Source organism: Mobula hypostoma, chromosome 6 (assembly GCF_963921235.1).
Source record: "Mobula hypostoma chromosome 6, sMobHyp1.1, whole genome shotgun sequence".
Classification (NCBI taxonomy): Eukaryota; Metazoa; Chordata; class Chondrichthyes; order Myliobatiformes; family Myliobatidae; genus Mobula; species Mobula hypostoma.
In genome coordinates this window covers 38,242,932-38,265,597 of record NC_086102.1, presented here as the reverse complement: position 1 = coordinate 38,265,597, position 22,666 = coordinate 38,242,932, and the positions used below count along the sequence as shown (strand labels likewise).

The 22,666-nt window shown below is 39.4% G+C and overlaps 1 protein-coding gene across 1 annotated transcript in view; it reads left to right on the top strand.

Annotated features, from left to right (window-relative positions):
* LOC134347777 (transmembrane protease serine 7-like) overlaps positions 1-20,752 on the top strand; it is a 138,359-nt gene extending 117,607 nt beyond the window's left edge. The window contains exons 30-33 of the mRNA XM_063050182.1: positions 3,433-3,616; positions 7,764-8,035; positions 14,328-14,464; positions 20,463-20,752. Coding sequence (XP_062906252.1) covers positions 3,433-3,616; positions 7,764-8,035; positions 14,328-14,464; positions 20,463-20,621 — 752 coding nt within the window. The 3' untranslated portion in view covers positions 20,622-20,752. The remainder of the gene's footprint in view (positions 1-3,432; positions 3,617-7,763; positions 8,036-14,327; positions 14,465-20,462) is intronic.
* The last annotated feature ends 1,914 nt before the right edge of the window (positions 20,753-22,666 follow it).

Genomic DNA, 22,666 nt, shown 5'->3' with positions numbered 1-22,666 from the left:
TTTAGTATCATCAGCAAACCTGCTGATGTTATTCACAATGCCTTCCTCTAAATCATTGACGTAAATCGTAAACAGCTGTGGTCCCAATACTGAGCCTTGTGTCACCACTAGTCACCACCCACCATTCTGAGAAACACCCATTCACTGCTACCCTTTGCTTTCTATCTGCCAACCAGTTTTCTATCCATGTCAATATCCTCCCCGCAATGCCATGAGCTCTGATTTTACCCACCAATCTCCTATGTGGTACCTTATCGAATGCCTTCTGAAAGTCAGGGTACACCATATCCACTGGATCTCCCGTGTCTATCTTCCTGGTTACATCCTCGAAAAACTCCAATAGATTAGTCAAGCATGATTTGCCCTTGGTAAATCCATGCTGGCTCGGCCCAATCCTATCACTGCTATCAAGATATGCCGCTATTTCATCTTTAACAATGGACTCTAGCATCTTCCCCACTACTGATGTTAGGCTAACAGGGCAATAGTTCTCTGTTTTCTCCCTCCCTCCTTTCTTAAAAAGTGGGATAACATTAGCCATTCGCCAATCCTCAGGAATTGATCCTGAATCTAAGGAATATTGGAAAATGATCACCAATGCATCCGCAATTTCCAGAGCCACCTCCTTTAGTATCCTAGGATGCAGACCATCTGGACCTGGGGATTTGTTAGCCTTCAGTCCCATCAGTCTACTCATCACCGTTTCCTTCCTAATGTCAATCTGTTTCAGTTCCTCTGTTACCCTATGGTCTTGGCCCATCCATACATCTGGGAGATTGCTTGTGTCTTCCCTAGTGAAGACAGATCCAAAGTTCTTACAAAATTCATCTGCCATTTCTCTGTTTCCCATAACAATTTCTCCCAATTCATTCTTCAAGGGCCCAACATTGTTCTTAACTATCTTCCTTCTCTTCACATACCTAAAAAAACTTTTGCTATCCTCCTTTATATTCCTAGCTAGCTTGCATTCATACCTCATTTTTTCTCCCTGTATAGCCTTTTTAGTTAAGTTCTGTTGCTCCTTAAAAATTTCCCAATCATCCGTCTTCCCACTCACCTTAGCTCTGTTATACTTCTTTTTTAATGCTATACTATCTCTGACTTCCTTTGTCAACCACTGTGGCCACTTTCCCCCCTTTGAATCCTTCCTTCTGTGGAGGATGAACTGATTTTGCACCTTGTGTATTATTCCCAAGAATACCTGCCATTGCTGTTCCACTGTCTTTTCTGTTAGGATATCTGACCAGTCAACTTTGGCCAGCTCCTCCCTCATGGCTCCATAGTCTCCTTTGTTCAACTGCAATACTGACACTTCTGATCTGCCCTTATCCCTCTCAACTTGCAGATAAAAACGTGTCATATTATGGTCACTACCTCCTAATGGCTCCTTTACTTCAAGATCACTTATCAAATCCTGTTCATTGCACAATCAGAGTTGAAAGGGACTTGTGAGTGCTAGTGCAGGATTCCCTAAAGGTCACCTTGCAGGTTGAGTCAGTCGTTAAGTCGAGTCTGACCCTTCGTGACTTCATGGATTCCTGCACACCAAGCCATCTTGTTGGAAACTGCCTCTCTAAGATCCCCCAGAGTCAGTGGTAGGGGAAGCAAGTGCAATGTTAGCATTCATTTCAAGAGAACTGTAATATAAAAGCAAGGACGTATCTACAAGGGGTTGCGCTGGCATTGGAGAGGGTCCAGAAGGGGTTCATGAGAATAATACCAGGAATGGAAAAGGTTAATGTAAGAGGAATGTTTGATGTCTCTGGGCCTGTACTCACAGGAGTTCAGAAGAATGAGGAGCAATCTCATTGAAACCCCTGGAATATTGAAAGGCCGAGATAGAGTATATGTGGAGAATCCAGGTCCAGAGGGCACAGCCTAAGAATAGAAGGACATTCCTTTAGAACAGAGATGAAGAGGAATTTCTTTAGCCAAAGAGTGGTGAATCTTATTGTACAGACAGCTGTGGAGGTCAAGTCATTGGGTATATTCAAAGCAGAGGTTGATAGGTTCTTGATTATTAAGTGTGTCAAAGGTTACTAGATACTGTATGACAAGATAGGATGAAAATTAATGCCCTTCTAATTGTACTTTGGAAAGGAGCATTTTTCAACAAAAAAAGTGGCTGCCGTCATGATGTGGTGGCATGATACCAGTACTAATTTAATAAGAAACTAATAATGGATCGACCAGGTAAACAGGATTTATACTTGGAAATAGGCTATACTAAAATGAGATATAGACAAAAAGCCTTCTGATACTTTTTTTTTAACAAGGTCCTGCATCAACAAGATACAAAGATGCAAGAAAGGAAGCCCTGTTTCCTTAGGGTGCTCTGATTTCCTCCCAGAGTCCAAAGACGTACCAGGTAGTTGGTTAATTGGTCACTGTAAGTTGTCTTGTGATTAGGTTAGTGTTAAATAGGCAGGTTGCTGGGCAGCGAGGGTCATTGGGCCGGAAGGACCCGTTCCGCATTGTACCTCTAAACAAAACTAAAATAAATTAGAAGGGAGGCAGAAATTTCTAAACTATGCCCTGCTCTCTGCAAATGGAAGAAAGATTAATAGCTGTCTAAATCATGGCCTGAAACCGCCAGAAACATCAGAGACTTAATATTTATGAATATTTTGGAGATACTTGTATAAATAGACACTTCAAACAATTATTAAAAATATACAAAGATTTTGAAGAAATAAACACTCTTAAAACATTAAAAACTCCTTAAATATTTAAATAGCTAAATTATCATCTTATTTGCACATTAAAATTTATGAGAAATGATCCCTGTGTTTTCTCTGACTTGGCACAGAATCTTCAGATGAATTCCATATCATTGGTGGTGAGGCAATCGTGGCAGCTTTTCATGCCCACATTGAACTCCATGAGGAAGCCAGTTTGAAAGCAGACTGCTGCCCAAAGACACATTGCTGACTCTGGCTTCCAGATTTCAGCATTCATCTGTGAAAGTTGCTATCAGATACCCTGGGGAACATATTCATATGCTGATGGTTTCCTTGCCAATTTCCTTCAAATTCTGGGCTGTTAGATTATCTGATGTAGTGTACTCATGAATCTGAATGGCAGCTGCTAGAATAGTAAGTGTTGTTCAGGAGGCTTTAGGATAGTCACATGATGTGAAGGGAATGGAGGGATATGGATTACTCTGTGTACAGATAGAAGGGTTTTGTTTAATCTGGTGTTATGCTTGGCACAGACATTGTGGAACAAAGGGCCAGTTCCTGTGCTGCACTCTTCTATATTCTATTAACTATAGGTATAAATTAATACCCTTCCCAATTTTTCTTTAGGTTATGAAATCAAATCTGAAATAATTGCATCCTATAGAAAATAAATCATTTTTAGATTCTTTTATGTAATAAATTAAATTCCATGAATACAAAAAGAAAATATAAGTCTCCAAATTTGTTTCAGGATGTGGAATTAGTCCAACCAAAAGAACAAAAATAGTTGGGGGTGAAGATGCCAAGAATGGAAAATGGCCTTGGCAGGTTAGTCTGCAGATGGGATTGTATGGACACATATGTGGTGCATCTATCATCTCAAATCGTTGGCTTGTTTCAGCGGGCCATTGCTTCCAAGACTCTGATTCTATACGGTAAGATGAGCAAACGTAATTTTCACAAATATCAGAAGTGCTGAAATTCAAACAGTGTGTTTGTAAGATATTATTTTAACACAAGAATGTGAAAAGATAGAACCTTTAAAATATTTAATGGCAGGTAAAACAAATAAATGTACTCCACTGTGCTGTTGAACCAGTTCGGGCATGAATCTGCTGAAAGGTTACTTTGCAGTGCTGATATGTAATACCATAAATTAAAGGAATTTAAATTTAAAATTTACAATTTGAATTTAAAGAATTCTGTGAACCATCAAACCTATTCTTAATTTAATAAGAATTTGCTATAATTTCAGTATTTTGGTATAACTGTCCATAATCCATTTTACCATATGTTACCGTATTTGCATCTGGTTCATGCAAAAAGTGTGTATTGAGAAAATGCACTTTCCCAGATGATGATGATTTTTGTCCATTAACCTTAATGAATGGAAAATTGTTAACTTGCAAACCCATTTTCCTGACGTGCCAGAAATTGTAGCAATGGAATATTTAGAAAAATTAAGAATGATCCAAAGGAAGTTACATTCCATAAATGGAAAATCGATGAGGCCAGACTACACATTCGGCCAAAATCGAGATAGATTCACAGAGCTGTAGAGCACTGAAACAGGCCCTTTGGCTCTTGACACTAAAGCTAACATTTTTTTCCCATCTACACTAGTCCCAGTTGTTATGCTAGGTTCAAGTCATTTTATGCCTTCCCTGTCCAAATGTATTGATTGTATCTGACTCAATCACCTCCTGGCACTGAGTTTCAGATATCAATCACTTGTTAGGCCTGCACAGACAAGCACCTCCCAGACTCCACCCAGTTAACAGGAGTCACCTGCCACTCATTTCCAGCTCATCACCTGCAGCCTATTTAAACCCAGCTCTCATCCACAGTCCTTGTTCATCCATCAAGCCATCCCAGCCTCAACCCGTTGCTCCTAGCTTTCAGTTACCTTGTTGAATTAAATATCCATTTTCTCTTGATTTGTGGCCCCTCATGGCTTGTTATTTTGCAGCTTATTATTAGTGGGATTTCTTATCATTAAGCCATCTGAATTGCTCTGTGTTTGGGTTAAGCCTCCTTTACATGACTTTCTATGTGAAAAGAATTTCTTTTTCAAATCTCCTTTAAAACTTCTTCCTCTAGCCTTAAATTGATGCTGATTTGTTTTTGATGTCCTTATCATGGGTAAAAGATTTTGGAAATACCTATGCTCTTTATGCGCCTTTTATATATTTCTGTCGTCACCTCTCAGCTTCCTTCACTCCAAAAGAATCAAGGTCAGCCTATCCAATCTCTTTCCATAACTAAACTTGATAACATAACTAAAATATGACAACATCCTGGAGAACCTCCTCTGCATTATCTCCAGAGCAACTATATATCTTCTTTGTTGTGGTAAACAGACAGGATATGATAATTCAGTTTTGCCATCGTTAAGTACAGTTCCAATATAGTATCCTATCTTTTATGTTCTGTGCAAGTGTGTCATTTGCATTCTTCACTATCCTCTCTATCCCTATAGCAACTTTGTGATCAATGGACTTGAACCTCAAGATCTCTGTGTTCATCAACATTCTTTAGTGACCTACTGTTTACAGTTATGTTAACTTCCCAAAAAAATCACCTCATACTTGTTGGGATTAAATTCCATCACCAATGCTCTGTACAACTTTTATCTGATCTATATTCTACTTCAAGCAGCTTTCTGTGCTGTTTACAATATTATTAATTTCTGAATCATCCATAAACTTGCTAATCCTTCCTCCTACAGTCATATCCATGTTGTCCATATGTAGCACAATCAATGATCCTAGCACTGATCCTTGTGGTAAACAGAAAATCACAGGCTCCCAATCAGGAAAGCATCCTTCCACCAATATCCTCTGCCTTGTATTATCAAGCCAACTTTGGATCCAATGAGCTAGCTCACATTGGATCCTGTTTGTTCTGACCTTCTGCACCAGCTTGCAATGTGAGTTCTTGTCGAATGAATTTCTAAGTTCTAAATAAATAATGTCTGTTGCCTATCTTCATCAATGTTCTGAGTTATCTTTTCAAAAACACTCAGTCAAATTTGTGCGATAGGACTTCCCACTCACAAAGCCAAGTTGGCTATTTCCAATCAGCTCCGGTTTTTTCCAAATGTATGTATCTCCTATCCCTTAGAGTTGTCTCCAATGATTTCCCTACCATTGATTTAATACTCATTGGTTTATAGTATATCATTGATGCCCAGTCGTTTGCTACCTCACCTGTTGCTCACGAAGATGACAAAATTGTTGTCAGGTGTCTCTTCCTTTGCTTTGCTTAGCATCCAGGGATAGATGTTATCTGATCCTGGAGATTTATCAACCTTTAACAATTCATCATTCTTGATTCTGAAGTGCTCCAAACTTTTAATGACTCCTTCCCTGAACTCACTAGCTTCCATATCCTTCTCTTTGGGGAATACAGATGAGAAATATTTATCTAGTACCTCATGCACATCGCCTGGCTCCACGTATAAATTACCTTTGTTTGGTCCCTAGGAGAACCACCCCTTTCCCTGTCTACTTATTGTTCCTCATTTAGAAATATTTGGAGATTCTCCTTAATTATACTTGTCAAGGCTCCTTTATGCCTTCATAATTTTCTTCTTAAATTCTCTCCTTTACTCTCTATAATTCTCAGGAAATTAGTTTGATTCTATTTGCCTGATAAATATACAGAGAATGAGGATGGGCCAACTAAAGAAAAAAATCACTATTACGGAATCAAATTTTAATGATTAAATTTGTTCAGTTCTGAGGCAAATGATTCTGTGAAAGTGTTAGCAAGTTGACTCATCCAGTTGCTTGTACTTTTCATGTCCCTTCTTTTTTCCTGTTTCTTGTTTTATAACGTTTCAGTTTTCATTACAATCAATCTGATTTGACAAAAGAAATTCTTTTGCCAATGTCTGTACTTCTTATATAACCTTCGTTTTTGATCTTGGATATCCATTACAGTTTAGCTGTACAAATTAATCTTTAAATATCATTGTTTATTTTCCTTTTTGATCCCTTTTCAATTTTGTACCCCTTGCTGCCCACTTTGCAACCATTATCTATTTCATAACTCAACCACACTCTGGTACTAGAGCTACCCTCAATTGCAGGGCACTGCAGAGAGTGCTGCAGACACCCCTGCGTATCCGTGGATGTGAACTTCCCACTATTCAGAACATTTACAGCAGCAGGTACGTAAAAAAGGCCCAGAAGATCATCAGGGACTCCAGCCACCTCAACCACAAACTGTTTCAGATTCTTCTGTCTGGCAGATGGTACCGCAGCATTACTACCAGGACCAACAGGCTCCTGGACAGCTCCGTACACCGGGCCACCAGATTTATCAATGCACATTGATCTGACTGCATATCTGACTGTACATACATGTATACAAAACAATGATGTATACAATCTTAGTGTTTGGGCAATATCCTCCCGCACTTCCCTTCCTTATTGCTCGTACATAGCAACGGAGATGCAACATAAAGATTTTTACTCACTTGCATGTCATTAAAAATATATAAACTTTAGTGATGTGTTGGGCCGGCCGGCCAGTGGTATAGTGGCATCAGCACCAGACTTCAAGACGGTTGGTCCTGAGTTCAAATCCGGCCGGGTCCCAACCTGGGCAGCAGCAGTATCTGCGCGGAAGAAAGGCCTGGCAATTTCCTTCCGTATGTTATCATGAAAACTACACTATCCAAAGCGTCCCCATGAGCTGACCACTCTGCAATGGCGCTCAACAACAACAATGAGCATTAGACCAGTTGAATGTGAGCTACCTCAAGGCTGCATTGCTATTTATACCAGTGTCCTGTCCCGTAAATTCCCAACAGCAATCAAGATGAGCAGTTTAACCTGACTTTTTACTGTAACCTAGCCACCACAATTAGCCTTATTTTATTACCTTTACTAAAACTGCAAGAAAAATATAAATGAGGATGGACTGACTGTAGAATAAAATGTTCTTTATTACAGTATCTAATATTAATGACTAATTTATTCAATGCTGAGACAAGTGATACTGTGAAAGTGTTGGCAAATTTACGGATCACATCACACCAAAATATTATTTAATTAACTTTCCTTCTTTTTATAGATATTCCACACCATCAGCCTGGACTGCATATCTAGGCTTACAGCTAATGAATAGGATGAACGCCAGGATAGTGACCAGATCAATTAATAGAATCGTTACCCATCCTAAATATGATGAATTCACATCAGATTATGATATTGCTCTGTTAGAACTGAAGACACCCGTCTTCTTTAGCGATTCCATCCAACCTATCTGTTTACCAGCGACTACTCATGTCTTCACTTCCACTGCAAACTGCTATGTCACTGGCTGGGGAGTCCTTGGAGAAGATGGTATGATACTTTATAAAAGATTGTTGAGAAATATAAATGAGCTGAGGGTTAATACATTGAAATTCTATGTGCAATCATATAACAAATACAAGTAATTCATCAATTCTTTGATCAAGATCTTTCCAGTTTTTTATCAATCCTCTTTGAGAGCATGAGATTATTGAATTGACCCTACAATTTTTCAGAAGTAAACTGACAGGATAAAATGGTCATTTGTGCATTCAGTTCTAGTTAGATAAAAGATACTATCATTTTTAAAATATATCATCAATTAAAAGATCGATTGAAAAAGTGAAGTTGTGACAATTGGCATCCAGGAGGATAATCTGTCAAAGAGCTTGCCTTCACGTTATTAAAAATCTCATGGGAGATCGGAATCTGTGGTAAGCGAGACTTGGCCCCCGCTTATGCAGTAGTGTTTCGCTTATGTTACTGAATGAGACAATGTGGGAGATATCAATCAACTTAAAGGTATCTGAAGGCAAAAGATATCAGTAAAAGTGATTTTGAAAACCTACCTCATTGCGCAATAAAACGCTCATATATCTCAGTATCTGCTCATATGCTGCAGTATCAATTTCTTGTTTGGTTTGTTATACTTTATACTTTATTGTCACCAAAAAATTAGTACTAGAACGCACAATCATCACAGCGATATTTGATTCTGCGCTTCTCACTCCCTGGATTACAAATATTGAATATTAAAAACATTAAAAATAGTTAAAATTAGTCAATATTAAAAATTTAAATTATAAATCATAAATAGAAAATAGAAAAATGGGAAATAAGGTAGTGCAAAAAAAACGAGAGGCAGGTCCAGATATTTGGAGGTTACGGCCCAGATCCGGGTCAGGATCCGTTCAGCAGTCTTATCACAGTTGGAAAGAAGCTGTTCCCAAATCTGGCCGTATGAGTCTTCAAGCTCCTGAGCCTTCTCCCGGAGGGAAGAGGGACGAAAAGTGTGTTGGCTGGGTGGGTCATGTCCTTGATTATCCTGGCAGCACTGCTCCGACAGTGTGCGGTGTAAAGTGAGTCCACGGATGGAAGATTGGTTTGTGTGATGTGCTGCGCTGTGTTCACCATATTCTGCAGCTTCTTCCGGTCTTGGACAGGACAACTTCCATACCAGGTTGTGATGCACTCTAGATGAATGCTTTCTACGATGCATCTATAAAAATTAGTGAGGGTTTTAGGGGACAGGCCAAATTTCTTCAGTTTTCTCAGGAAGTAAAGGTGCTGGTGGGCCTTCTTGGCAGTGAAGTCTGCTTGGTTGGACCAAGTTAGGTCATTTGTGATATTGACCCTAAGGAACTTAAAGCTTTTGACCTGTTCCACTTGTGCACCACTGATATAAATTGGATCATGCGGTCCGCTACTCCTTCTGAAGTCAACAACCAATTCCTTCATCTTGCTGACATTGAGGGATAGGTTATTGTCTTCGTACCATGCCAGCAGGTTCTTAATTTCCTCTCTGTACTCAAACTCATCATTACCCGAGATATGGCCTACAATTGTTGTGTCATTAGTAAACTTATAGTGAGTTTGATGGAAACTTGGCTACACAATCATGGGTGTACAGTGAGTACAGCAGGGGGCTGAGTACACAGTCTTGTGGGGCACCGGTGCTCAGAGTGATTGTAGAGGAGAGCTTGTCCCCTATTTTTACAGCCTGGGTCCTGTCTGTGAGGAAGTTGAAGATCCAGCTGCAGATCTGAGTGCTAAGGCCCAGGTTCCGGAGCTTAAGGGCTGTTATGTTCTTGGCCTTACATTAATGAGGGCTATTGTAAATCTTTGGAAGTGAAAGTCCTGAAGAATGGACTTGGCCAGAAACATCATCTGTTTATTCACTTCCTTAGATGCTGCCTGACCTGTTGAGTTCTCCAGCTTTTTGTGTGTTGCTTTGGATTTCCAGCATTTGCAGAATTTCTCAGGTTATTGTAAATCTTGCTCATAATTGCATAATAATCTTACATCTAGTTTTTCTTCTATTATTTAAAAAAGTGTGTTTTACACATCCCATTTTATTTTTTTCTCCCACATTGGAAGTGATGCAGCTCAGCCAGCCTGGGGTTCATGTCGTCATTAACCATCTGATTATTCAGGAGCAATTTTACAAAATGTGACCAAAATGTGGTTCAGTTTGAGATTATATTTGAATGTTTAAAGACTTTAAACTTCAGTACAGCAAATATCAGTGTTAAGAATTTAACTGATTGAAGTAAATGGGATTGAATTTATGATGGGGTTAGGCACATACAAAATAGAGAAATGTATTCAAAAATGTACTCGGTACAAAAATCACGAAGAAACTAGTACACACTCCTTGAAATTAAAGGGCCTATTTGTAGAGATATATCATCTTAATTCAGAAAAGAAGTAAGCATGAGTGACTTAAGTTTAATATCTTAAGAGATGATGGCATCAAAACTTAAAATCATGAGTGCATTGGAAGGAACATTAACTATTTCCCTTGTTGCATCAATCTGGAACAAAAGGAAATAATCTTCAGGATAAGAATGTATGAATCAAATCTTTTGGGGAAGAGCAGTTTGAAAGGATGTTGGTGCATGGTTAATTAGGACTAAGCACAACTGATTTGTTCAATAATCAGGGAACATCAATAAATGGAACTCAGGTGAAGATTAGTAATGATCCTGTTGAACAGGCTGGATAAAATAGGTTTCTGTTCTCTTGATATGGAAGGCTGCATTGGTAAATTGGTTTATTATTCTCACACGTTGGGTAGTGGGGTAGAGATTTGCCTCTACCAAAGGAGGTGTAAGGCACCCCTTCCCTCCAAAGAGTGGAAGTAACCAAAGGGCAAGGTGGAACACCTGCTTAACCTCCCCGTCCCCCTCCCCCAGGGTCATGTGAAGCTGTGGCAACAGGTGGTGGATGGTTGTATGAGCAGCCAGTGCATATCGCAAGTCCTGGTTATGTGACTACTGCTGTGAGGCAGACTATCTCTGAAGAATATTGATAATGGCTGGGTTCACCCATCTTAGACCATAAGGCCATAAGGTATAGGAGCAGAATTAGGCCATTTGGCCCATCAAGTCTGCTCTGCCATTTCATCATGGCTGATCCAATTTTCCTCTCAGACCCAGTCTCCTGCCTTCTCCCTGTAGCCCTTCATGCCCTGACCAGTCAAGAATCTATCAACCTCTGCCTTAAATAGATATAAAGACCTGGCCTCCATAGCTGCCTGTGGCAAAGAATTCCACTCATTCACCACTCTCTGGCTAAAGAAATTCCTCCTCATCTCCATTCTAAAGGACGCCCCTTTATTCTGAGGCTGTGTCTCCTGGTCTTAGACTCTCCCACCATAGGAAACATCCTTTCCACATCCAGTCTATCAAAGCCTTTCACCATTTGGTAGGTTTCAATGAGGCTGCCCTTCATTCTTTTGAATTCTAGTAAATACAGGCCCAGAGCTATCAAACACTCTTCATATGACAAGCCTGGAATCATTTTGATGAACCTCCTTTGAACCCTCTCCAGTTTCAGCACATCCATTCTAGGACAAGGGGCCCAAAACCACTCACAGCACACCAAGTGAGGCCTGACAGATGCTTTATAAAGTCTCAAAATTACATCCTTGCTTTTATATTCTAGTCCTCTTGAAATGAATGCTAACATTGCATTTACCTTCCTCACCACGGACTCAACCTGCAAATTAACCTTTAGGGAATCCTGCATAAGGACTCCCAAGTCCCTTTGCACTTCAGTCTTTTGTATGTTCTTTCCATTTAGAAAACAGCCAACCCTTTCATTTCTTCTACCAAAGTGCATGACCGTACACCTCCCGACACTCTATTCCATCTGCCATTGCTTTGCACCCTCTCCTAATCTCTCTATGTCCTTCTGTAGCCTCTCTACTTCCTCAAACCTACTTGCCCCTCCACATATCTTCTTATAGTCTGAAAACTTTGCAACAAAGCCATCAATTCCATCATCCAAATAATTGACATATAACGTAAAAAGAATCGGTCCCAAAACAAACCCCTGCGGAACACCACTAGTCACTGGCAGCCGGCTAGAAAAGGCTCCCTTTATTCTCACTCATTGCCTCCTGCCAATCAGCCACTGCTTTATCCATGCTAGAATCTTTCCTGGAAAAAGCAGTCTTGTAAGATACTTCCCAGAAGAAAGCAATGGCAAAGTGTGGAAAAATTTGCTAAGAACAATCATATTTCATGGGAAGACAATGATTGCCTATGGCACATAATGAATGAATTGTCACATGTAGCAAGGTAGAGCAAAGGTCTTGCCTTGTATCCATTCATATAGATCAATTCATTACAACAGTGCATTGAGGTAATGGAAGCTAAAACAATCTCGAAATGCAGAATAAAACGTTACAGTCACAGAGAAAGTGAAGTGCAGGTAGACAATAAAGGGCATGGTTATAATGAGGTTTTACCCTGAGGTCAACAGTCCATCTTATTGTACCAGGGTATGCTCAGTAGTCTTATCACAATGGTACAGAAGCTGTCTTTGAGCCTGGTGGTATGTGCTTTCATGCTTTTCTATCTTCTGCTGAATTGGTGAGGGGAGAAAAGTGAGTGTCTAGTGTGGGTAGAATTGTGAATTATGTTGCACGCTTTATGAGGCAGTGAGAAGTATAGACAGATTCCATGGAGGGGAGCCTGATTTCAGTGATGTGCTGAGTTGTGTCTGGAACTCACTGGAGTATCTTGCGATTACAGACAGAGCAGTTGCTACACCAAACAGTGAAAGGAAGCTTTCTGTGGTGTATTGATAAAAATTGGTGAGGGTCAAGGGGGACATGCCAAATTTCTTTAGCCTCCTGATGAGGTGGAAGTAGTGGTGAGCCTTCCAAGACATCTATATGGTTGGACCAGGGCAGGATATGGATGATGTTCACTCCTAGGAACTTGAACTTGAAAATCTCAACCTTCCCAAGTTCAGCAACACTGATGAAGACAGTAGCATGCGCAACATCCTCTTTCCTGAAGTCAATGACCCGCTGTTTTGTTTTGCTGACATGGAGAGAAAGGTGACACGACGACACCAGGCTCTTTATCTCATTCCCCTACTCTGATTCATTGTTATCTGAGATACAGCATCTGACGCTGATATCATCTGCAAACTTGCAGATGAAGTTAGAGCTGAATATGGCCACAGTCATAAGTGCATAGAGAGGTGAGGGCTGAGGATGGGGTATCAGTGTTGAGGATAATTGTGGCAGAGATGTTGCTGCCTGTCCTAACGGATTTTGGTCAGGATGTTCAGGATCCAGTTGCAAACAGCAGTGTTGAGGCCCGGAAGATGAGTTGGCTTGGAATTATTGTATTGAAAACAGAAATGTGGTCAATAAATAATGGTCTAATGTAGGTGTGTTTACTCTACAGATGCCCCAGAGAAGGCATCTGCTGTAGACCATTTTCAGCGCTAGGCAAATTGCAGTGGGTTGAAGTTGTCTCGGAGACTGAAGTTAATGCATGAAGTTTGACCAGCCACTCAAAGCACTCCATGATGGTGGATGTCAGAGCCATTGGGTGGTAGTCACTAAAGCACATTGCCTTAGTTTTCAGTTGGCAGTAGGATGATGGTGGTTTTCTTAAAGCAGATGGGGATCTCAGATTGAAGCAGGAAGAAGTTAAAAATGAATGCAAATACCTCTGCTAACTGATCTGTGCAGGATCTAAAGGCACAGCCTGGAACACCATCTGGGCCAGGTGCTTTCAGTGGGTTCACTCAGTGGAGGACTGCTCTTACGTTCACAATGGTGAATGTAGATTCAGTTGCATTGGAGTCTGTCGAGTGGCTAGTGACATTTCCATTGCCTTCTGTTCAAAATCCGCATAGAATGCATTAAGTTCATTGGGAAGGGATGCACAGTTGTTTTCTTACAGGGGCATGTTTTTGAAGTCTTTCATTGCTGCAAAGCTATTTTACTTGAAACACACCTTATCAGGGACTTAAATAATGTAAACCTATATGAAATATCTATAAGACCATAAGAACTGGGCAGAATTGGGCCATTTGGCCCATTGATTCTATTCCGTCATTTCATCATGGCTGATCCAATTTTCCTTTCAGCCCCAGTCTCCTGTCTTTTTCCCATATCCCTTCAAGCCCTGAACAAATATCGCTCATTATAGATATGCTGTATATTTGTTAAGTATGAATGTTACCAATGAATGAAAATGGGGAGACTAATTGAGAGTTTCTGTATGAACTGCAGAATGTACGAAAATAACTTTTCAAGTCGCTCAATTGATTCTATCAAAAATATTTAGTAAATAAAACCCTTTTTGTTTGTTAGGTGAACTAGCAACGGTTCTTCAGGAGGCTAGTGTAAAAATTATTCCCCCTGGTATTTGTAACAAACTGTATGAGAACTCTGTGACTTCCAGAATGCTTTGTGCAGGCTATCTTCATGGTGGAATTGATGCATGTCAGGTAAGAGGCCATGGATTTTAGTATAGATAATTAACTTTCAATACAGTACTTATACAATATGGAATTACCTATTCTGATTTTAGGTTTTACTTGATATTTTCTAAATAAAAGACAGATATTAAGTCAGATCATGCCTTAAAAGAGGAACTTTATTTTGCATTCACTGCCAAATCATTGATATTTTTACGAATGCTTTCTATATTCTTCATAATAAATGCAATTAGTCACCTATACTTTCAATCAGGCATTTGACAAAATTATTGCTATAAAATAAAATAGTGTAAGGCTTTGTATGTACAAGACCTGTATATTTAAAATAAGTAATTTTTTCTGCATGGTCAGTCATTTCAATTTTCATGTTAATTAAACATTATACTTTTGACATAGAACAGAGTTGGAAACCTTCTTAAGTTTTCTTTAAGAAAAACCTTTCTCCTCTCTTTTCAAACTATTAACCAATTTCTAGAATCTGAATCAGGTTTATTATGACTGACATATGTGGTGAAATTTGCTGTTCTGTGGTGGCAGTATAGGGGAAGAGATAAAGACCACTATAAGTTACAATAAATAAGTACAGAGGAAGAGATAAAGATTACTATAAGTTACAATAAAAAAATAGTGTGAAAAGATGATTAACAAGATGGACTTCATGGAATAGAATATAGATCACTAATACTGGCTACTTACAAGCTCAAGTGGGAAGTATTTTCAACTACTGGAAGTCTAAGCATTTAGTGCTTTGGATGTAGATGTCATGTTTCTTTCACAAATGTGGCAAGCACTCCTAGCTACTCTCACCATAAACAACTTTTGCTTTTCCGTTCCCTTGTTAGCCAGTATAACTACTGTTGGATAAGTTTACATACTGTTTGCGTTATGAATATGAATACAGCCATTTTCAACATATCAGGACACAATAGATGACATTGAAATTGAGATGCAGAACAGAAGCTAGAAAAAGATGTAAGATTAGTACTAGGGCAATGGTGTTGTTAAGGGGAGCTTGAATTGGATTCTTTATTTCTACCATCCACTCCATTGCTCAACTGGTGAGTTCATACTTAAATCTTCCTGTATTAGCCTTGAAGCTGATGAAGACTGTCTATATTCTACCCTGGTGCTAGAAAGTTTGTGAACCCAGCAGAGTTTTCACTATTTCTGCATAAATATGACCTAAAATGTGTTCAGATCTTCACGCAAGTCTTAAAACTAAATAAAGAGAACCCAATTAAATAAATAACACTAAAAACATGATACTTGTTCATTTATTTATTGACAAAAATTATCAATATTACATGTATTTGTTGGGAAAAGTATGTGAACCTCTGGGATTATGCCTTCTACAAAAGCTATTTGGAGTCAGGTGTTCCAATCAATCGAGATGAGATTGGAGGTGTGGGTTGTAGAGGAGCTCTGCCCTATAAAAAAGTCACACAAAGTCAGCTTATTGACAGAACCTGCTCTGCTCAAGAAAGATCTCTTTATGTGCACCATGCCTTGATCAAAACAACTTTCAGAGGACCTGAGAAGAATTGCAGAGATTCATGAGGCTGGAAAAAGCTACAGAAGCATTTCTAAAGTTCCGAGTGTTCATCAGTAAGAGAAAGTGTCTACAAATGGAGGAAACTCAGTACTGTTGCTACTCTCCCTGGGAGTGGGCATCTTTCAAAGACCACACCAAGAGCACAATGTGCAATGCTGAAGGAGGTGAAAAATTACCCAAGGGTAACAGCAAAAGACCTGCAGAAATCTCTAGAATTTGCTAAAGTCTCTGTTCCTATGTCCACTATAAGAAAAACACTCAACAAGAATGGTATTCATGAAAAGATGCCACCGTGGAAACCACTGCCAGTAGTGTACCTAAGGTATGGCAGGTATGGCACGTGCCCTGGGCGCCACTTCCATCACAGTTTCCATCGCCAGCTGTGTGAGATCACTCAGCAAGTTAAAACTAATACTTTCGTATTTGAGAGCCTCCATGGGTCAAGGCAGACTCTGTGATCTTGCTCTGCTGAGTGTAGAAAGAGAAGAAACTGAAAAAACTGACTTTGATCACATCATAGACCAATTTGCATCAGTGAAAGCAAGGAAGGTGCAATTATAATTTTCATGTAGTGCCATAATTTGTTAATTAAAAGATTAATGAGCTTGACTTGTATTTTTGAGCTGATATTATGGTAAAGTTATCTAAAAGATGGGTGTCAGATGTTTGGACAGGGGCTCAATTTCAGTGCTTGCCATAGGTGCTATATTCCGCATATACGCCCCTGACCATTGCTCTCCAAAAAAGAAAGATTGCTGTAAGTCTCAAGTTTGCAAAGAACACCTGGATGTTCTACAATGCTTCTGGGACAATGTTCTGTGGACAGAGAAGACGCTGGTGGGAGTTGTGTACAGGCCACCTAACAGTAGTAGTGAGGTCGGAGATGGTATTAAACAGGAAATTAGAAATGTGTGCAATAAAGGAACAGCAGTTATAATGGGTGACTTCAATCTACATGTAGATTGGGTGAACCAAATTGGTAAAGGTGCTGAGGAAGAGGATTTCTTGGAATGTATGCGGGATGGTTTTTTGAACCAACATGTCGAGGAACCAACTAGAGAGCAGGCTATTCTGGACTGGGTTTTGAGCAATGAGGAAGGGTTAATTAGCAATCTTGTCGTGAGAGGCCCCTTGGGTAAGAGTGACCATAATATGGTGGAATTCAACTTTGAAGGTATGAGACATGAATCAACTAAGATAGACTGGCAAATGACACTTAAAGGATTGACGGTGGATATGCAATGGCAAGCATTTAAAGGTTGCATGGATGAACTACAACAATTGTTCATCCCAGTTTGGCAAAAGAATAAATCAAGGAAGGTAGTGCACCCGTGGCTGACAAGAGAAGTTAGGGATAGTATCAATTCCAAAGAAGAAGCATACAAATTAGCCAGAGAAAGTGGCTCACCTGAGGACTGGGAGAAATTCAGAGTTCAGCAGAGGAGGACAAAGGGCTTAATTAGGAAGGGGAAAAAAGATTATGAGAGAAAACTGGCAGGGAACATAAAAACAGACTGTAAAAGCTTTTATAGATATGTAAAAAGGAAAAGACTGGTAAAGACAAATGTAGGTCCCCTGCAGACAGAAACAGGTGAATTGATTATGGGGAGCAAGGACGTGGCAGACCAATTGAATAATTACTTTGGTTCTGTCTTCACTAAGGAGGACATAAATAATCTTCCAGAAATAGTAGGGGACAGAGGGTCCAGTGAGATGGAGGAACTGAGCGAAATACATGTTAGTAGGGAAGTGGTGTTAGGTAAATTGAAGGGATTGAAGGCAGATAAATCCCCAGGGCCAGATGGTCTGCATCCTAGAGTGCTTAAGGAAGTAGCCCAAGAAATAGTGGATGCATTAGTGATAATTTTTCAAAACTCGTTAGATTCTGGACTAGTTCCTGAGGATTGGAGGGTGGCTAATGTAACTCCACTTTTTAAAAAAGGAGGGAGAGAGAAACCGGGGAATTATAGACCGGTTAGCCTAACGTCGGCGGTGGGGAAACTGCTGGAGTCAGTTATCAAGGATGTGATAACAGCACATTTGGAAAGCGGTGAAATCATCGGACAAAGTCAGCATGGATTTGTGAAAGGAAAATCATGTCTGACGAATCTCATAGAATTTTTTGAGGATGTAACTAGTAGAGTGGATAGGGGAGAACCAGTGGATGTGGTATATTTGGATTTTCAAAAGGCTTTTGACAAGGTCCCACACAGGAGAGTAGTGTGCAAACTTAAAGCACACGGTATTGGCGGTAAGGTATTGGTGTGGGTGGAGAATTGGTTAGCAGACAGGAAGCAAAGAGTGGGAATAAACGGGACCTTTTCAGAATGGCAGGTGGTAACTAGTGGGGTACCGCAAGGCTCAGTGCTGGGACCCCAGTTGTTTACAATATATATTAATGACTTGGATGAGGGAATTAAATGCAGCATCTCCAAGTTTGCGGATGACACGAAGCTGGGTGGCAGTGTTAGCAGTGAGGAGGATGCTAAGAGGATGCAGGGTGACTTGGATAGGTTGGGTGAGTGGGCAAATTCATGGCAGATGCAATTTAATGTGGATAAATGTGAAGTTATCCACTTTGGTGGCAAAAATAGGAAAACAGATTATTATCTGAATGGTGGCCGATTAGGAAAAGGGGAGGTGCAACGAGACCTGGGTGTCATTATACACCAGTCATTGAAAGTGGGCATGTGGGTACAGCAGGCGGTGAAAAAGGCGAATGGTATGCTAGCATTTATAGCGAGAGGATTCGAGTACAGGAGCAGGGAGGTACTACTGCAGTTGTACAGGGCCTTGGTGAGACCACACCTGGTGTATTGTGTGCAGTTTTGGTCCCCTAATCTGAGGAAAGACATCCATGCCATAGAGGGAGTACAAAGAAGGTTCACCAGATTGATTCCTGGGAGGGCAGGACTTTCATATGAAGAAAGACTGGATGAACTGGGCTTGTACTCATTGGAATTTAGAAGATTGAGGGGGGATCTGATTGAAACGTATAAAATCCTAAAGGGATTGGACAGGCTAGATGCAGGAAGATTGTTCCCGATGTTGGGGAAGTCCAGAACAAGGGGTCACAGTTTGAGGATAAGGGGGAAGCCTTTTAGGACTGAGATTAGGAAAAACTTCTTCACACAGAGTGGTGAATCTGTGGTATTCTCTGCCACAGGAAACAGTTGAGGCCAGTTCATTGGCTATATTTAAGAGGGAGTTAGATATGGCCCTTGTGGTTATGGGGGTCAGGGGGTATGGAGGGAAGGCTGGGGCGGGGTTCTGAGTTGGATGATCAGCCATGATCATAATAAATGGCGGTGCAGGCTCGAGGGGCCGAATGGCCTACTCCTGCACCTATTTTCTATGTTTCTAAGTTGAACATTTTGGCAGAAATGCGCATTGCTATGTTTGGAGGAAAAAGGGAACTGCACACCAATGCCAAAACCTCTTCCCAACTGTGAAGCAAGGTGGAAGTAGCATCATGGTTTGGGGCTGCTTTGTTGCCTCATGACCTGGACAGCTTGCAATTGTTGAGGGAACAATGAATTCAAAATTGAATCAAGATATTTTACAGGAGAACGTCAGAGAAGCAGTCTGTCACCTGAAGCTTAATAGAAGTTGGATAATACAAGACAATGATCCAAAAGACGAGAGTAAATCAACGAGAATGGGTTAAAAAGAAGAAAATTTGTGTTTTGGAATGGCCAAGTCAAAGTCCTGATCCTAATCCTATAGAAATACTGTGGAATGATCTGAAGCAGTTCATGCAAAGAATCCCACCACCATCCCAGAGCTGAAACAGTTTTGTAAGGAGGAATGGCCTAAAATTCCTCCAAACCCATGTGTAGGACTGATCAACAGTTACCAGAAATGTTTGGTTGAAGTTATTGCTGTACAAGTGGATCACACCAGTCACTGAAAACAAAGGTTCACATACTTTTTCCAACAAGTACCTGTAATATTGGATCATTTTTCTCAATAAATAAATGAACCATGTTTTTGTGTTATTTATTTAATTGGGTTCTCTTTATCTAGTTTTGGACTTGCGTGAAGATCTGATCACATTTTAGGTCATATCTATGCAGAAATAGAGAAACTTCTGTGGGGTTCACAAATTTTCTAGCACCAGTGTATATGTTATGATTGATCCTAAGATGAGTTTCCACCACATACCTAGCTCAATGGCAAGACATGTTCATTTCCACGATGAAAGTTGACTTTGTCCCATCTTAGTTCATCTGTAAATAAAGTTCACATTTAAAGCTCTTACAAAACCCTTATATTTCATTCTGTGTAAATTTGACTTTAGCAGGGTATCCCCCATTTCTTATGACCTATTACATCTACTGCTTTTCTTTCAAAATTACAATTACTCAAAATCTGTTACCTTCTTGTATAGTAAATCCATGTATCATCAGGTATCATTTTGATCTGTAAACAACCTTTGTTTAACTTTTTTTCCAGGGTGACTCTGGAGGTCCATTGGTGTGTCTGGGCAAGAGAAGAAAATGGTTTTTAGCAGGGATAGTTAGCTGGGGAGAAGGATGTGCTCGACGTAATCGTCCCGGAGTTTATACTCGTGTTTCTAGGTTTTCTGACTGGATCAAGCAACAAATCAATTGAAACTTGATTGAAATTTATTCAATGAAGTTATTCATCTTGTTTTGTAATAATGCAGCATTTTCCCACTTGTGAGTCCCAGACGAGCTTGAAGCATGCTCATTGACTCAATAAGCTAATGCTTTGAAGGTTCAACAGCCAGTAATGGGCATTGTCAGAACAATCAAAAACCTTGGTAGGAAAAAAATACATAGAACAATGGCTTGTAGTTTATGGATGTTTCCTACTCTGAAATTTTCATTAATGGATTGAGTTATGCTATAACTGGCATACTATAGTCATAGGAATAGTATCTTTGTTTTTGGCAAATTAAAATGTTTTGTTACAGTGCAATATCTGTACAAGTTTTATCAAGATTTTCAAATTAATTATTTTAGGGGGTTTCATATATAATTTGTTTAAGGGAAGACACTAGCACTGTTAACTCAGCAGTACTTTACTGTGTAATAATTAGAATTATGAGAATGGTTTTACTTTGAATTAGTAATTACTGTTTTGAAAAAAAAGTTTGAAATTTATGTTTAATTCTGACCAGGTATGTCATTCATAATTTATAAATAATTTCATGCCAAATCTTTGCATAAAGGTTACAAATATTTTCAGAACCTTTATTCAGATTTCTTGTTCATTTTAAATTGCACAAAGCATTAATACAACAGTAACTTCATTTTACATGCTTTATTGTATGCTAGTGTAATTAATTAACTTCAGTACTTCGACAAATTTCTGTTCGGTGTTATACTGTGGCAAAGGGAGCCTATTTATATATCCCTATGTAAATTCTAGGTGCCCTTTCTTTGCAGCTTTCTTAATTCCCAAGCAGTTTTCAAGGTTCAGTAAATGCTTTATGAAAACAAATTCATGATATGCTAGATCAAGTATAATCAGAATAAATATGAAATTAAACATTTTGATAGAAAGAACAGAATATTGTTTAGACGTTGTGAAACTAATGAATGCTGGTGTTCTCAAAAAATAGGCTGTCCTCCAATGGGCAGCACAGAAAGATGGTATGCACGTATAACAAGTCATGAGGGAGGCAAATGAAAAGTTACCATTTATTGCAAGTGCAAAATAGTATAACATTATTAAGGGCTTGTAACAACGTTACAAGACTCTGTGCGACTACACTTGGAGGAATAATTTCATTTTGGTGGCCTTACTTATTAAATACATACTTTGGGGATAATCAAAGAAGATTCATGGGATTAATTCCAGGGAGAAAGGAACTACTGATAAGGAAATATTGTGTAGATTGGCACTGGAGATTCGAAGAATGAAACCTGTGTAACTAAGAAGATTTGATCATGTACAGTTGATGCTACAAAAATTATTCTCCTTGAGGAGAATGCAAAAGGTGAAAATCTCAAGATAAAAAGATTCCTTTTAAGACATTACTGACATGGGAAGGAATTTCTATTCTCAGAACACTGAGAGTCTTTAGAACTCAAAAACTCAGAGAGGCGTGAAAGTGATCATCAAGTATAATCTGTTTTTTTTCATCTGACAGACAAACTTAAGTGTAGGCAGTTAAAATGTTAGTAAACTTTCACCAAGCTGATTTCTGTCCTCTGATTTAAAAACAAACAAGTCATGTCTATCATGTCATGAGAATATATTTCATATCCTGTTACTATTATAGATAATTTTGCCTAGATCACAGGGTCTTACAAATGAAGTTACATTTCTTCTTTGCTTTGTTGGTGTCCTACATTACAAAGAGATAGGACAACATTTGTGAAGGTCGGCAGAAAAATGATCAACGGCCACTATAAGACTAAAAGATATAGGATCAGAGTTAGGCCATTCGGCCCTTTGAGTCTATGCCTCCATTCAATCATGGCAGATTATTTCTTCAACCCCTTTCTCTAGACTTCTCCCCATAACCCTTAATTTCTTTATCAATCAAGAATCTATCAATCATTGCCTCAAATAATAATTTGGCTTCCACAGTCCTCTGCAGCAAAGAATTTCACAGCCCTCTAACTGAATGCAACCTGTTTGGAAAATGATGATCTTGAATTTAGGAGGTTGACAGTTCGAAATAT